General features: G+C 46.0%; 4 protein-coding genes across 7 annotated transcripts; 1 reads left to right on the forward strand and 3 right to left on the reverse strand.

The window, feature by feature from the left end:
• Positions 1-240: 240 nt before the first annotated feature.
• LOC115764551 (pro-resilin) lies at positions 241-2,553 on the reverse strand. 2 transcript variants are annotated; one of them, XM_030707671.1, is made up of 3 exons: positions 1,507-2,553; positions 1,087-1,221; positions 241-984 (listed from the first exon to the last, which is right to left on the reverse strand). In XM_030707671.1, the coding sequence occupies exons 1-3, from the start codon at positions 2,551-2,553 to the stop codon at positions 277-279; spliced, it is 1,890 nt and encodes a 629-aa protein (XP_030563531.1). In that variant the 3' UTR covers positions 241-276. The 2 variants fall into 2 exon arrangements, with proteins under 2 accessions (XP_030563531.1, XP_030563532.1); XM_030707672.1 differs by lacking the exon at positions 1,087-1,221.
• Positions 2,554-5,906: 3,353 nt separating this feature from the next.
• On the reverse strand, positions 5,907-6,982 carry LOC115764515 (vitamin K epoxide reductase complex subunit 1). The gene is made up of 3 exons (XM_030707612.1): positions 6,502-6,982; positions 6,328-6,440; positions 5,907-6,259 (listed from the first exon to the last, which is right to left on the reverse strand). Exons 1-3 carry the CDS (start codon positions 6,705-6,707, stop codon positions 6,048-6,050), a joined length of 531 nt encoding a protein of 176 aa, XP_030563472.1. The 5' UTR covers positions 6,708-6,982; the 3' UTR covers positions 5,907-6,047.
• Positions 6,983-9,800: 2,818 nt separating this feature from the next.
• LOC115764479 (actin-like protein 53D) lies at positions 9,801-11,406 on the reverse strand. 2 transcript variants are annotated; one of them, XM_030707556.1, is made up of 2 exons: positions 11,132-11,406; positions 9,801-11,080 (listed from the first exon to the last, which is right to left on the reverse strand). In XM_030707556.1, exons 1-2 carry the CDS (start codon positions 11,203-11,205, stop codon positions 9,910-9,912), a joined length of 1,245 nt encoding a protein of 414 aa, XP_030563416.1. In that variant the 5' UTR covers positions 11,206-11,406; the 3' UTR covers positions 9,801-9,909. The 2 variants fall into 2 exon arrangements, with proteins under 2 accessions (XP_030563416.1, XP_030563415.1); XM_030707555.1 differs by having other exon boundaries at positions 9,801-11,054; positions 11,118-11,406.
• Positions 11,407-11,438: 32 nt separating this feature from the next.
• LOC115764480 (superoxide dismutase [Mn], mitochondrial) lies at positions 11,439-12,495 on the forward strand. 2 transcript variants are annotated; one of them, XM_030707557.1, is made up of 3 exons: positions 11,439-11,498; positions 11,567-11,622; positions 11,775-12,495. In XM_030707557.1, exons 2-3 carry the CDS (start codon positions 11,588-11,590, stop codon positions 12,391-12,393), a joined length of 654 nt encoding a protein of 217 aa, XP_030563417.1. In that variant the 5' UTR covers positions 11,439-11,498; positions 11,567-11,587; the 3' UTR covers positions 12,394-12,495. The 2 variants fall into 2 exon arrangements, with proteins under 2 accessions (XP_030563417.1, XP_030563418.1); XM_030707558.1 differs by lacking the exon at positions 11,439-11,498 and having other exon boundaries at positions 11,553-11,622.
• The last annotated feature ends 16 nt before the right edge of the window (positions 12,496-12,511 follow it).

Consider the following 12,511-nt stretch of genomic DNA (forward strand, 5'->3'; position numbering starts at 1 on the left):
TTTCTCATATGCAACTACCAGTTGAGCTTAGCCTAAGTGAAGACAAAGTTTGGATGAAGAAATATTGTGTTGGAAGAGATAGTATGAGATAGCGTGAGATGTGTATAGAGTAGAGAGTGGGGCGATAGATCTGGTGAGTCCGTTAGGCGGGTAACGGTAACTAGTTCATAGTTCTAAGGTGTCTCTTAAGTTCTAGGTATTGTTCTACGTCTTTCCATAACTCGTCTGAAATGCTAGCTAGTGTGTCTCATATTCGGTGGTCGTTGGTCCTAGTATCTAGTATCTGTAGCCGCTGCCATCGTTGTCGCCATTCTGTCCACCGGGTCCGAAGCTGTTGCCATTGCCGTTGCGTCCCTGGCCTGGCTTGCCGCTGGAGTAGCCCCGACCGTCCGTGTTGTCCTGTCCAAAGCCGCCCTCCTGTCCGTTGGGCCGGCCACTCGAGTAACCCTGGCCATCACCACCGTCCTGGCCAATCACGCGTCCACCGATGATTACGCGGCCACCGTCGGAGCCACCATTGCCGCCTAGACGACCGCCGGAGTAGCCATTTTGACCTAAATCTTGACCACCGGGACGACCGCCGGAGTAACCATTTTGACCCAGATCCTGACCACCGGGACGACCGCCGGAGTAGCCATTTTGACCCAGATCCTGACCACCTGGACGACCGCCGGAGTAGCCATTTTGACCCAGATCCTGACCACCTGGACGACCGCCGGAGTAGCCATTTTGACCCAGATCCTGACCACCTGGACGACCGCCGGAGTAGCCATTCTGACCCAAATCCTGACCGCCTGGACGTCCGTTAGAGTAACCACCCTGGCCCAGATCCTGACCGCCTGGACGACCGCTGGAGTAACCATTCTGACCCAAATCCTGACCGCCAGGACCGCCAGCACCACCAGGACCACCATTGCCATTGGCATCGCCCTCGTAGCGTACCTGTGGACGGTAGCCCTGCTGATCTGCCTCGTACTCAACGATCTGTAAGAGAACAAGAAAGGGTCAAGGATTAGCTACGTTCGTAGTGGCATGCTTCGTCCTGTTTCCCCAGCGTTCACTCAGCTAGATGACCAGCTCGCTTACTTGCTTCCTTCCATCGGGCAACAGAACATTGTACTGGCCGGTGGTGAAGTCACCGTCGCGCATCTCTGAATGCCCAAATGAGAGCCCACTTGGAGCGTCCTCAACTTGGTAATTAAATTCGTATTTAGCTGGCTCCTACGGGGTAGCGAGAGAGCGTGTGGAGAGAGAAAGAGAGAGACAGATAGAGACAGTTCAAGATAGAGTTAAGTGAGAGATAGTAGTGAGATTGAGAGACAGCGAGAGAGAGAGAGAGAGAGAGAGAGAGAGAGGCGCAAGCAATTCGGAGCAGTGCAAGAGATCAGAGCGTGCTGTGCAGCATGGGCAGGGAAGCGTTCAGCTCCAGTCGAGCTTATCTTTGTTCGTGTGTGCGTGTATGGAAGGAGCCAAGTAAGAACCCAGGTCAAGCAATTTGCTACTTACATCGTTGTCATAGTCACCACCACCACCAGCACCGGGGCCACCAGCGCCGCCGGCGCCAGCACCTGATGCGGGAGGACCATATGAGTCGGAGGGCTTGCCACCGAAACCACCCTGTCCTTGACCCTGACCGGGCGCTCCGTAGCTGCTCGAGGGTCGACCATTGCCATTACCAGCGCCGGGAGCACCATAGGTATCCGAGGGCTTGCCACCAAAACCACCTTGTCCTTGGCCAGGTGCACCATAGCTGCTCGAGGGACGACCATTGCCGTTGCCACTGCCAGCACCTGGAGCGCCGTATGTGTCTGAAGGTTTGCCACCAAATCCGCCTTGTCCCTGGCCAGGTGCACCATAGCTGCTTGAAGGACGACCATTGCCATTACCGGCACCGGGAGCACCATAGGTATCCGAGGGTTTACCGCCAAAACCACCTTGTCCCTGACCAGGAGCACCGTAGCTGCTCGAAGGACGTCCGTTGCCGTTGCCATTGCCAGCACCAGGAGCACCATAAGAATCTGACGGCTTTCCACCAATTCCGCCTTGCCCCTGACCAGGAGCGCCATAGCTACTTGAGGGACGTCCATTTCCATTGCCAGCACCAGGAGCACCATAGGTATCCGAGGGCTTGCCGCCGAATCCGCCTTGTCCCTGACCAGGAGCGCCATAGCTGCTCGAAGGGCGCCCGCCGAAACCGCCTTGTCCTTGTCCCTGACCGGGTGCACCGTAGCTGCTCGAGGGACGACCATTGCCGTTGCCATTGCCAGCTCCAGGTGCGCCATAGGTGTCCGAGGGCTTGCCGCCAAAGCCTCCCTGTCCCTGTCCCTGACCAGGAGCACCATAGCTGCTCGAGGGACGCCCGTTGCCGTTGCCAGCCCCAGGAGCACCATAGCTATCCGAGGGCTTGCCGCCAAAGCCACCCTGTCCCTGTCCCTGACCCGGCGCACCGTAGCTATCTCCGGGCGAGGGCGGCAGATAGGAGTTCACTGGCGGCTCGGGGCGTGCCAGCACCGCCGCCGTCAACAACAGCGTTAGGCCAAATAAGTTAAACATATTCCACGTGAGAACTTGGGAGCTTGGTTGACTTTTTTGTTTTGTTTTTTTTTTGGATATTTGCGCTACGAAGCAGCGCCAAATTCTGACTGATCTCAATGTGGAGCCACTGCGCATATTTATATGAAACGCTCGACGTGCGCTGCTCTCCAATTGCAGCAAACGAAACTGAAAGTCGAGGATGCACAAACACACACACACAACACAGACACACACGTACACAGAGTCTGAGGCAGGGACAGAGGCAGAGTCGTTTATGAGTTGATGTCGCTCGGCTCATCTGGCGTTGGCTGCTGGCTGCTGGCTGCTACGTGTGGCAACCGCAGCTGCCACATACGATCATCTTCACAGCGCCAACTCAGCTGCAGTTACATTTTGGAGTTGCATTGTTGCATTTGCTATACCCTGTGCCCAATGGAAATGCCCAAAAAGGGGCATAATATACATAGTTGTGAAAACTGTGGCAACAGGCAGAAGTAGGCAGCGTCGAGTTCATAAAGTGTCGTTGTCCTTCTGACTACCCGTCTTTCCGTCCGACTTCCTGTCCCTCTGTCTGCTAGAATGCGTTGATATTAGCGTGAAAAGAGAGTATAAAATTTGTATGTGGGTCCATCTATAGCACACGCAATAAAAATGTAATTCTAATTGTCGATAACTGCTCTCATAAGCCCAACATCGATAAATATCGATAACACGTTTTTGTTTTAAGCCATATACGGTATATTAGCAACAAATTGCGTTCAAAATGTAGCTGACTGACTTAAGAGAGAAAATCGATAAATATCGATATCAAGTTTCTCTATTTTTAGGCATATTTTGTATATGTTAAAAGCAAGCGACATCATCGTTAACGGGCACAGCTTAAATTTGTTTTAATTGACTTTATTATCGCTAATTGACTTTATTAGCTCAAAATCGATATATATCGATAGCTTGCTTAGATTTCTTAAAACATGTGTAACATATTTTAGGAGCAAGCGCCATTATCGGTAGCATGTGCATCTTATATGAAGTTAAAATTGTCGTCCATTGAGTTTGTCATCATAAAATCGATAAATATCGATATCTAAAACGGATACCTAAAGGCATACCTTGCGTATGTTAGCAGTTAGAGTTAGAGTTAGAGCAGTTAGTTAGGCTTAAAATTACCAAATAAAGCGAACAGCAAATAATAAAGTTATTTAATAAAGACAGGGTATTTTCTTGTCGAGCACTCTTTTGTGCTGTTGTTGTTGCTGTTCTATCGCCGCCTGCCAGAAAAATCTCAATCTCAATCAGCGGCGCTCTGCTCTGGCTTAGATGGTTGCGATTGTTTGTCGGATGGGCTTCACCTCCGGCTCTGCTGGTTGCCACGCGGCTGATTCGCCTTCTTTTGGCTGCACATCATTTGGCGAGTGATTGTGTTTGTTGTCGTTGTTGTTGGTGTTGTTGTTGCCCACCGCCCCCTCTTTCCATGCCAGAGTGTTACATACGTTGGCGCAAAGTAGTCTACTCCGTCGCTGGGTGAATGTTTTTTTCAGCCATGTTTGCCACACAACGTCGCAGCCAGACTTCCCCTCAGCTGCCGCTGTGTCGATCCCAGCCTGTTGCCGTTTTGCGTTTTGTTTGCCTTGTCAAAATTGAAGAAGATCGTGCCACAGGCGACCCCAATTGGGAGTATATGAGGAGCCCTGGAGAGTGCCGCACATGTGTGTACCGATCACAATCGATGGATCGTTTATGAAGGCGCAATTGAAATGCGTTTGATGGGCTTTTAGCATAAGTCTCGGCAACAATTTGTAGCGCCTGGCTGAAAAGATCGTCTCGATATGAATCGAATTATTCAGCTGTCAAGCGATTGAAGTAGATATAGCTTGAGTAATATATATGCATACTTACTAGAATTTGATTGATAACTCAGCATAAAGATTACGATTAATCGATTTCCATGAAAGAGGCCAAGTCATCCTTCAAAACCTATATCAAAGGCATTAGATAGACAACTTAGAAAATTAATGTCATTAAGACTTTAATCGGATGTTGTTAACGGGGTAAAGTCGTAAATCAAAATATTAATGTAAAGTGAGAGGGCCTAAAACATATACATATACATATAAAGATATATTGATAAATCAAAAGATGAAAATACGTAGGTGGTTAATAATAATCTATCGATTAACTATCGATTACAGTTTCAAAGTAGATCCAGGATCGGAAAAGCTGTTCGATAACTGTAGATAGATGTTTAATTAAAAAAAAACATTTATATTTGATTTTAGATTGAAGGGATCGTCAAATAACCATAAATGAAGTAATTGAATAGCTATCGATTACTTATCGATTAATTGTTATCTAAACATTATTGCTGCATCATTTCGAAACGCTACCATTGTGCATCATCAAACGATGCTTTAATTGAATCATACTTTGGAGCCCATCTAGATTTTCGATTTATGTCAAATTAATTGTGCTCAATTCTCACCTACTACCGACCATTCCAACTGAGACGGATTCAACCCCCACACACACACACAGTCATTCAGAGAGAGAGAGAGAGAGAGAGAGAGAGAGAGAGAGAGACAGAGGCGAACTGTAAAATTAATTGCTCAACTACGTGCTGGGAGATCCACCTCCGCATTGAGTCGCAAATGTGCAGACGTGCCGGGTGGAGTTGGGGTCAAAAGTGAGCGATTTGTAGACAAAGACCAGGCAAAAGCTACTAAAACAGAAGGCAAAAGCACTTCTTGGGTTGTGGGAGCACGTCCATGTCGACAGCTTAACCCCCCAATGACCCACATAATTTAGCTGCTAGCGACTTGTTAAATTATCTTCAACTATTTTTACATTAATTACAAGCAGTGCACTTGTGCAAATCCGCGTATAATTGTGGTGGTTCGCGTTTCGAACCAGGGCTCGGTTGAAACGAATGCTCGGTTAACACCTCAAGCAAAGGCTCCGTTCACGGTTCAAACCAAATCTCGGTAGCCGGTTCGAGCCAGGACTCACTTCGCGTTTCGAACCAAGTCTCGCTTCACGGTTCAAACCAAGATTCAGCTTCAGACCAAGCCAAGGCTGGGTTGACCTTTCAAAGCAAGACTCGGTTCACGTTTTGAACTAAGGCTCGGTTGACTGGTCAAATCAAGCCTCAGTTCCCGTTCCGAAGCAAGGCTCTGTTCGCGGTTAAAACCAACGCTTGGTTCGATTCAGGGACCTTGTTTACCGCATTCGTGTTCCTAGGCTCGAACATTGTTTCATATGACTTACAATTTTAATTGAAAGAATTAAGTTATTTAAAATCACATATTTTCATTCATCAAAATATTTTTATTTACATATTCATTGTATTATTTAACATGATTCGAATATTTTAAATGTTTCGTTAGTTACTGAAAATGTTGCAATAATACTAAAGAGTATCATAAAATAAATATATTTATGGTTTATGAGAGCAGAAAAAATAGAAATGTGTTCTGTATTTGGACCAATTAGGTTCCATGTAAAATTTGTGATATATTTCACTCGACAGCCGTTTTGATTACATAGAGGCGCTTGTAACGTCCATATACCTCCAGCAGGAGCAGCGTGTGCACGGCATAGATGAGCACGCAGACCAGGCAGCAGTCGTAGAGCACGAGGAGCAGCAGACCTCCAAGGTAGACGCAGAGCAGTAGGGTCAGAACTGCGGCAAGCAGCTGCAGCTGGCAGAGCCAACGGCGCTCGTAGAAGGCTGCGGGGGCAAAGGGGAGGGGAGGCAAAACTAAAGAATGACATCAGCAAAGGACGAACAAAACTTACAGGATAAAAAGAGCAGCGAGTAAAAGATGACTCCAATGGAGCCATTGGGTGGATTTAAATAACTCGTGCTTCTACCAAAAACCAGCTGCGTGAGTCCAAAACCGCGTCCATAGCTGCAAGCGAAGCATGAGGCAGGAGTCGAACATGTTTTGTTAAAACTAGCAAAGGACTTACTCGGACTTGAAGACCGCGGTGCAGCTCACTCTCTCGGCCAAATCGCACATGGCCGTGTAGTTCTCATCGTGGTCCAGCTGGATTTTCACGTACAGCGTGTAAATGGAGATGAGCAGTCCGCAAAAGCATAGCAAACGCAGTCGGGATTTAGTAGGCGTGGCCGGAGTTAACAACTGCGGCGGAGAGCTCAATTTGCTGGCACACATGCTCAAGCTGGCAAGGATAATGAGCGCAGCTGGCAGCGCACAGCCCAGACAAACTGTTGCTGCCCAGGGTTGCCAGGCAGTTCGACGAGTTTGAGAAAAAAATTAATTGGCAATGCACCTGTGCGGACTCCTTGGCCTTAATGCAGAAATATTAGGATACTGCTGATGAAGCTGACAACCCTGCTGGCAGCTGCGCAATGCCAAGGCTGCAGGACCCAAAGGTAAGCTAGCCTCGACTCTGGACTATTTATAGATGCATAAATTTTGTGCTATCCTTACCCTAAACCTACTTAGATTGTTTTGACATAAGAGCTACAGGGGGTAAAAGTTGTTTGTCTATAAATGGCACAGATTTGCGATGAGCGTGAAATATATGAATATATATTAAAGTAAGTTGAGAAAGTAAGACTATGAGGAAAAAGAATTATTATTATTATTGGTAATAAATATTGTACCCGAGTTATATGGAATATAGCTATATTCAGAGGCAAGTGTTTAACTATATCCTATATATAGTTTAGTTTACGGTCGAGTTATTTTTGAGTAGGTAAAGATTAAGATAGTTTCTTTGTATTCGAGAAAGTCGTTTTGCTTTAACAAGCAAATAGTTATAATTATATATCATTAGTTTCTTAAGCCTTCATTAACCCAGAAATTTTCGGCTGTGCAAAAGTTTTCCCATGCGACCTGCGATTATCTATCTCTCCCCTCTTCGTCTCGGCCCGTTGTTTTCCCATTCCAGCTCCTCAAAACTAACTTAAATACTTAGCTGTTGATTCCAACACTCGACTTTCAGTTACGCTCCATTGCATGCATATAAAATTAGCGTCTGGGCGACATATCCCAGACTTGGCAGACTTAAGAGACAGCCCAGACGAACAGATGGAGACAAAATGCATTAGACATGAGCTCATCTTGTAGTTTGTTTTTATTTTTCATTATACATATATATATATATATATATGCATTTTTTTGTTGGTTTTCACGACACAATCTTGAGGCCTTCGCCGGCTGCTGTCCAAGTCGCGCATGTCCCTTTTTAATTTATAGCCTCACGAATTTGAATTTATGTGCCAAGAGAGATGACAACCGCTTAAACTGATGTTTAAATTGAATTTAAGGTTTGGGCAATAGCAATAATAAGAGAGAAAGAGAGCAAAAACCTAACCTATAAACCAGCTGTGAGCCAAACCGTTTCAAAGCCGCTTTCTGAAGTTCCAAGAACTGAACCAACGAACCAGCTAGATCAGAATCGAACCAGATTTTGTGAATTGCGTAAAATGTGAACAAAGTCTAGTTTAAAAGATCGTGATAGCTAGCGATTCACATACCGAACCTCAAGACCATTTACTGGTTCAAGCCGTGAACCGAACCGACGTTTATTTATTTCTAGACGCGATGAGAACAAAAGCCGCTCTCTTTCGGCAGGGCCAAGAGTGGCGCCCGCTGGCAAAGTGAAGTGATAAATTTACGCAACCTTGGTGATGGCGAGTGACACAAACAAACAGTCACCGACAAATAGCAACAACAACAACAACATTGACAACAAGAATAGCTTGTGGCACCCTTTGACAGCGGCTGTCAGTTTGGCTTAGGCTCCAGTTGGCTGGCTAAATGAAATGTGGCCCAAATATGGAGCAATACGCTTAATACTGCCAGTTTATTGAACTTTACACTTCAAATCGAGCATTGCGTTTAGAAGGGCTAATGCGAATGCTAATGCTAATGCTAATGCTAATGCTGATGCAGCTGCAAAAACGCAGCTAGCCAGAAGTTTGGCTGCGAAGTGCGCCACGTGCGACCCTCGAGTGCGGAGCTGAGCGCAGATCCGCATTCGAAAATTTGTTGTGTATCTTTTGAAGTGCAGAAACAAAAGCGCCTCAAGTGCAGCTGACGACAGCAGCAACAACTGCAACAACAACAACTGCAACAAAAACGGCTGCTGCTGCAACATCGATGCTGCTGCCGCTGATTATGTGGCTGTTGAAGGTAAATGCGTTCCGTCTCAAGTCTCAAGATTCGCATTCCCATTCAGCATGTCGCCCGCTGCACGTGTGCCCAAATATTGCAGCTTAGGCTTGCGGCAAAGGAAGTTAAGGTTACAACAACAACAACAACAACAACAGCAACAGCATCTATTTGTGTGATGTTGCAACTTGGCAAGCGCCTCATTTGTATGCGTCACTTGGCTTAATAAATTCCCAATTAATTAAAATCAAAATTGTCATCGTTATATAATGCTAATGATATACATTTGTGGCGCACAATGGTGTCGCTAATATTGAACCTAAATTTGTAGAATTTAACATCAGGCTATATCTGTATATGCATATGCCAAATTTGGGGACCGTAGCTTCACTTGCTTCTGAGTTCATAGAGACGGGTCACTTGTGGCTTGTGTGGATAGAATTGCAGTTTGCAGCTATATTTGTCTCATTTTATATACTTTATAGTAATGCGAGCCAAAAGCTATAGAAAAACAAATTGCTTGCGATGCGGCACGCAGTACGAAGCTCGTCTTTAATCTCGGCTTGTTAACTTTCGGTTCTGTTTGCAGCCTTGAATGGTTTTACGTGCAACAAATTTGAACAGCTACCAGGTATGATCTATTCGAAAGCCACTTTGCCTCATTAAGTCAGGTGCCCGTTTTTCAATCCCATTTAATTGCTTAAAATTTGATTCGAATGGAAAACACGAAATTCCTATCCAATTTCCTTCTAGTGAAAACTGCATCTAATTAGACTATGTTCAAACGTTTAAAGCTTAAACCTCGGGGCTTTTCGTTTCAAAGAAGTGTTGGTAAGTCCTTACATAAGTATTAAAAAAAGGCTTCAAAATGCTTTAAAAATAAAGACATTAGCTTACACTGTGTGGGCGGCACATCGAGATGAGTGCTTAGCTATTTTATAGCTAAATACAGCTACTTTTAGAGAATGCCAACCGCAAATAGTCGAAATTTCTAGCTGATTTGGCTATATTTGACAAATTAGTTACAAGCAACTGTTTGTTGCCAACTTAACGTTAGATTCGCTATTTTTTAGTTGGCAACACTTAACAGCATGAACAGTGTCAAGATTTATGCTGTACTTGTTTACACGTCGGCGTTCTTTATTTGATTTAAACATATAAAATATAGAAATAAATAAACTTAATCTGCGCTCTCCCATTTCACATTGCATTTGGCAGTCGCCACTTGCCCGAATTAGAAACACTTGCGATGTATTATACTGGGACCGACATCGTCATATTCTGCGCAATCGATCCACATATTTTGGAAACTGGAGAGTGAGGCCAATACGGAACCGCCAGACCAGACGGCAAAACAACGCTCCGGATTGGCTGTAATTTTGATGCGCATTGTTGAGGGCGCCATTACCGAAATATCCTGCTGCAGACGCACCTCAATGTTGCGGAACATGGTTGTGCCGCCCGAGAGCACAATATTGGCATACATATCCCTGCGCAGATCCATATCGCATTTGAGTATCGAGTTGAAGACGGCTTCGTGCAGTCCGGGCACCTCCTGGCCCAGCATGCTGGGCTTAAAGAGCGCCTCCGGGCAACGGAAACGTTCGTTTCCAATGTTGATAGTTGTGCCATCGGGCAATTCGTATAGTGCATCCAAATCGTGTTTGCGCAGAGTGGATTGATGCAGCTCCTCATCGAAATTGGTGGCCACGTAGCAGAGCTTCTCCTTGATCTCTCTGACAATCTCGCGCTCTGCACTGGTGCTTAACGTGTGACCGCGTTCCATAAGCAATTTGCCCAAATAGTCGGTCAGATCTCGTCCAGCCAGATCCAGGCGCATGCACGCGTGCGGCAGGGCGTAGCCCTCATAGATGGGCACAGTGTGGGTGACGCCATCGCCAGAGTCTACGACAATGCCAATGGTGCGTCCGGTGGCATACAGCGACAATACCGCCTGAATGGCCACATAGAGTGCGGGTACACGGAAATTCTCAAACATAATTTCGGTCATCTTTTCGCGATTCTTTTTGGGATTCAGTGGCGGTTCGGTGAGCAGAACCGGATGACCATCAGATTCAACACGCAGCTGTTCGAATGTGTGCTTCCATATCTTCTCCATGTCAGCCCAGTTGGTAACGACGCCATGCTCAATGGGATATTTGAGTGTGAGAATGCCTCGCTTTCTCACCGCTTCATCGCCAATGATGCAGTCCTCGATGGCCGAGTCCAGAATGACGTTCAGATGGCGGGGTCTGCCCACAATTGAGGGAAAGACAACACGTGGTGAGGACTCGCTGGAGAAGCCCGCCTTGCATATGCCAGAGCCATTGTCGATGACTACAGCGGTGGACAGCTCGTCCGCTTGCATCTTGGCAACGCCTGCAGGTGCAATCAATGATTTAAATGTAACGCAATCCTAAAAAACCAGTGCCGAAAACTTACGATGCTTTAAAGATTTGAACAGAATTTGTTGTGCCCTTTGGTCGGAAATATCGATTTCAATTTTCGAAGGCAAACAAAACTGAGACATATTTTGCTGTGTTCCCTGAACATGTTTTCTATGTGTGTGGCGTATTTCAAATTGTAGCGGCTAAATACTTGGCGACTTATGCAGCACTGCAGCACGTAACAGTGCGCTGTTAAGCTGGTTGTGGCAACAAGTTTGCTGTTAACCGTTCCACAATACTGTCACCAGCGCCCTGTTAGCGACGCAGTATTTTCTGTAAAGGTTTTTTTTTTGTTTTTTTTTTTTTTTTTCAATATATTTTCAGTGTTGGCTTTGTGTATTTCAGTGTTTGCCGCTCGCTGTCACACTTGATTCCGGTAAGCTAATAAGATCATAGAACTTTTTATATTCTATTATTGAAAATTAACAAGTATTCAATACTCAGGTTAAATAATATATTCCAAAAATGTTTCTGGCACGCAATTTCACTAAGGCAGCACGGTAAGTCAATCCAATATTTTTGATATTAGAGAATGCCGGCGCCGACGCAAAGCTGCGATTACATAAATTAACAGCAACAACAACAAACGACAATGGCGGCCGTGAATATTACAGTTTAATATAAATATACATATTTATTATTAAATCCGCAGCGCCGTCAGCTTGCGGGGCAAGCATACATTGCCTAAGCTGCCCTACGATTATGCCGCATTGGAGCCTATTATTAACCGTGAGATTATGGAGCTGCATCATCAGAAGCATCACCAGACCTATGTCAACAATTTGAATGCCGCCGAGGAGCAGCTGGAGGATGCCAAGTGCAAGAGCGACACCACCAAAATTATTCAATTGGCGCCGGCTTTGCGATTCAATGGCGGTGGCCACATAAATCACACTATCTTCTGGCAGAATCTCTCGCCCAACAAGTCGACGCCCAGCGAAGATTTGAAGAACGCCATCGAGTCGCAGTGGAAGAGCTTCGATGAGTTCAAGAAGGAGCTTAGTGCGCTCACCGTAGCCGTGCAGGGTTCTGGCTGGGGCTGGCTGGGCTACAACAAGAAGACAAACAAATTGCAGCTGGCTGCGCTGCCCAATCAGGATCCGTTGGAGGCCTCCACCGGTCTCATTCCCCTGTTTGGAATCGATGTCTGGGAGCATGCCTACTATTTGCAGTACAAGAATGTGCGTCCCTCGTATGTTGAGGCGATCTGGGAAATTGCCAATTGGGATGACATCTCGTGCCGCTACCAGGAGGCCAAGAAGCTATCCTAGGCGCGCAATACTCAATTGTCTTTATGTTAAATGTGTCGTATATGCAGCCGCAGGCTCTGAATGTAGTCAAAAATTTCGGCCAATAAATTGGTGACCAATGAATGCCGTTAGTTGAAAC

The sequence above is a fragment of the Drosophila novamexicana genome, unplaced genomic scaffold (assembly GCF_003285875.2).
Source record: "Drosophila novamexicana strain 15010-1031.04,08,12 unplaced genomic scaffold, DnovRS2.1 tig00000858-arrow-arrow-pilon, whole genome shotgun sequence".
NCBI lineage: Eukaryota > Metazoa > Arthropoda > Insecta > Diptera > Drosophilidae > Drosophila > Drosophila novamexicana.

Bases quoted from the DNA above. Each gene is read 5' to 3' on its own strand.
- LOC115764551 (XM_030707671.1), bottom strand. From the start codon at position 2,553: ATGTTTAACTTATTTGGCCTAACGCTGTTGTTGACGGCGGCGGTGCTG. The intron at 1,222-1,506 runs GTAAGTAGCAAA...GCTACCCCGTAG, and splicing joins GTGGTGACTATGACAACGAT to GAGCCAGCTAAATACGAATT. The intron at 985-1,086 runs GTAAGCGAGCTG...GTTCTCTTACAG, and splicing joins TGCCCGATGGAAGGAAGCAA to ATCGTTGAGTACGAGGCAGA.
- LOC115764515 (XM_030707612.1), bottom strand. From the start codon at position 6,707: ATGTGTGCCAGCAAATTGAGCTCTCCGCCGCAGTTGTTAACTCCGGCC. The intron at 6,441-6,501 runs GTAAGTCCTTTG...CTTCGCTTGCAG, and splicing joins ACCGCGGTCTTCAAGTCCGA to CTATGGACGCGGTTTTGGAC. The intron at 6,260-6,327 runs GTAAGTTTTGTT...TTGCCCCCGCAG, and splicing joins CTCGCTGCTCTTTTTATCCT to CCTTCTACGAGCGCCGTTGG.
- LOC115764479 (XM_030707556.1), bottom strand. From the start codon at position 11,205: ATGTCTCAGTTTTGTTTGCCTTCGAAAATTGAAATCGATATTTCCGAC. The intron at 11,081-11,131 runs ATCTTTAAAGCA...GGATTGCGTTAC, and splicing joins GCACAACAAATTCTGTTCAA to ATTTAAATCATTGATTGCAC.
- LOC115764480 (XM_030707557.1), top strand. From the start codon at position 11,588: ATGTTTCTGGCACGCAATTTCACTAAGGCAGCACG. The intron at 11,623-11,774 runs GTAAGTCAATCC...TTAAATCCGCAG, and splicing joins AATTTCACTAAGGCAGCACG to CGCCGTCAGCTTGCGGGGCA.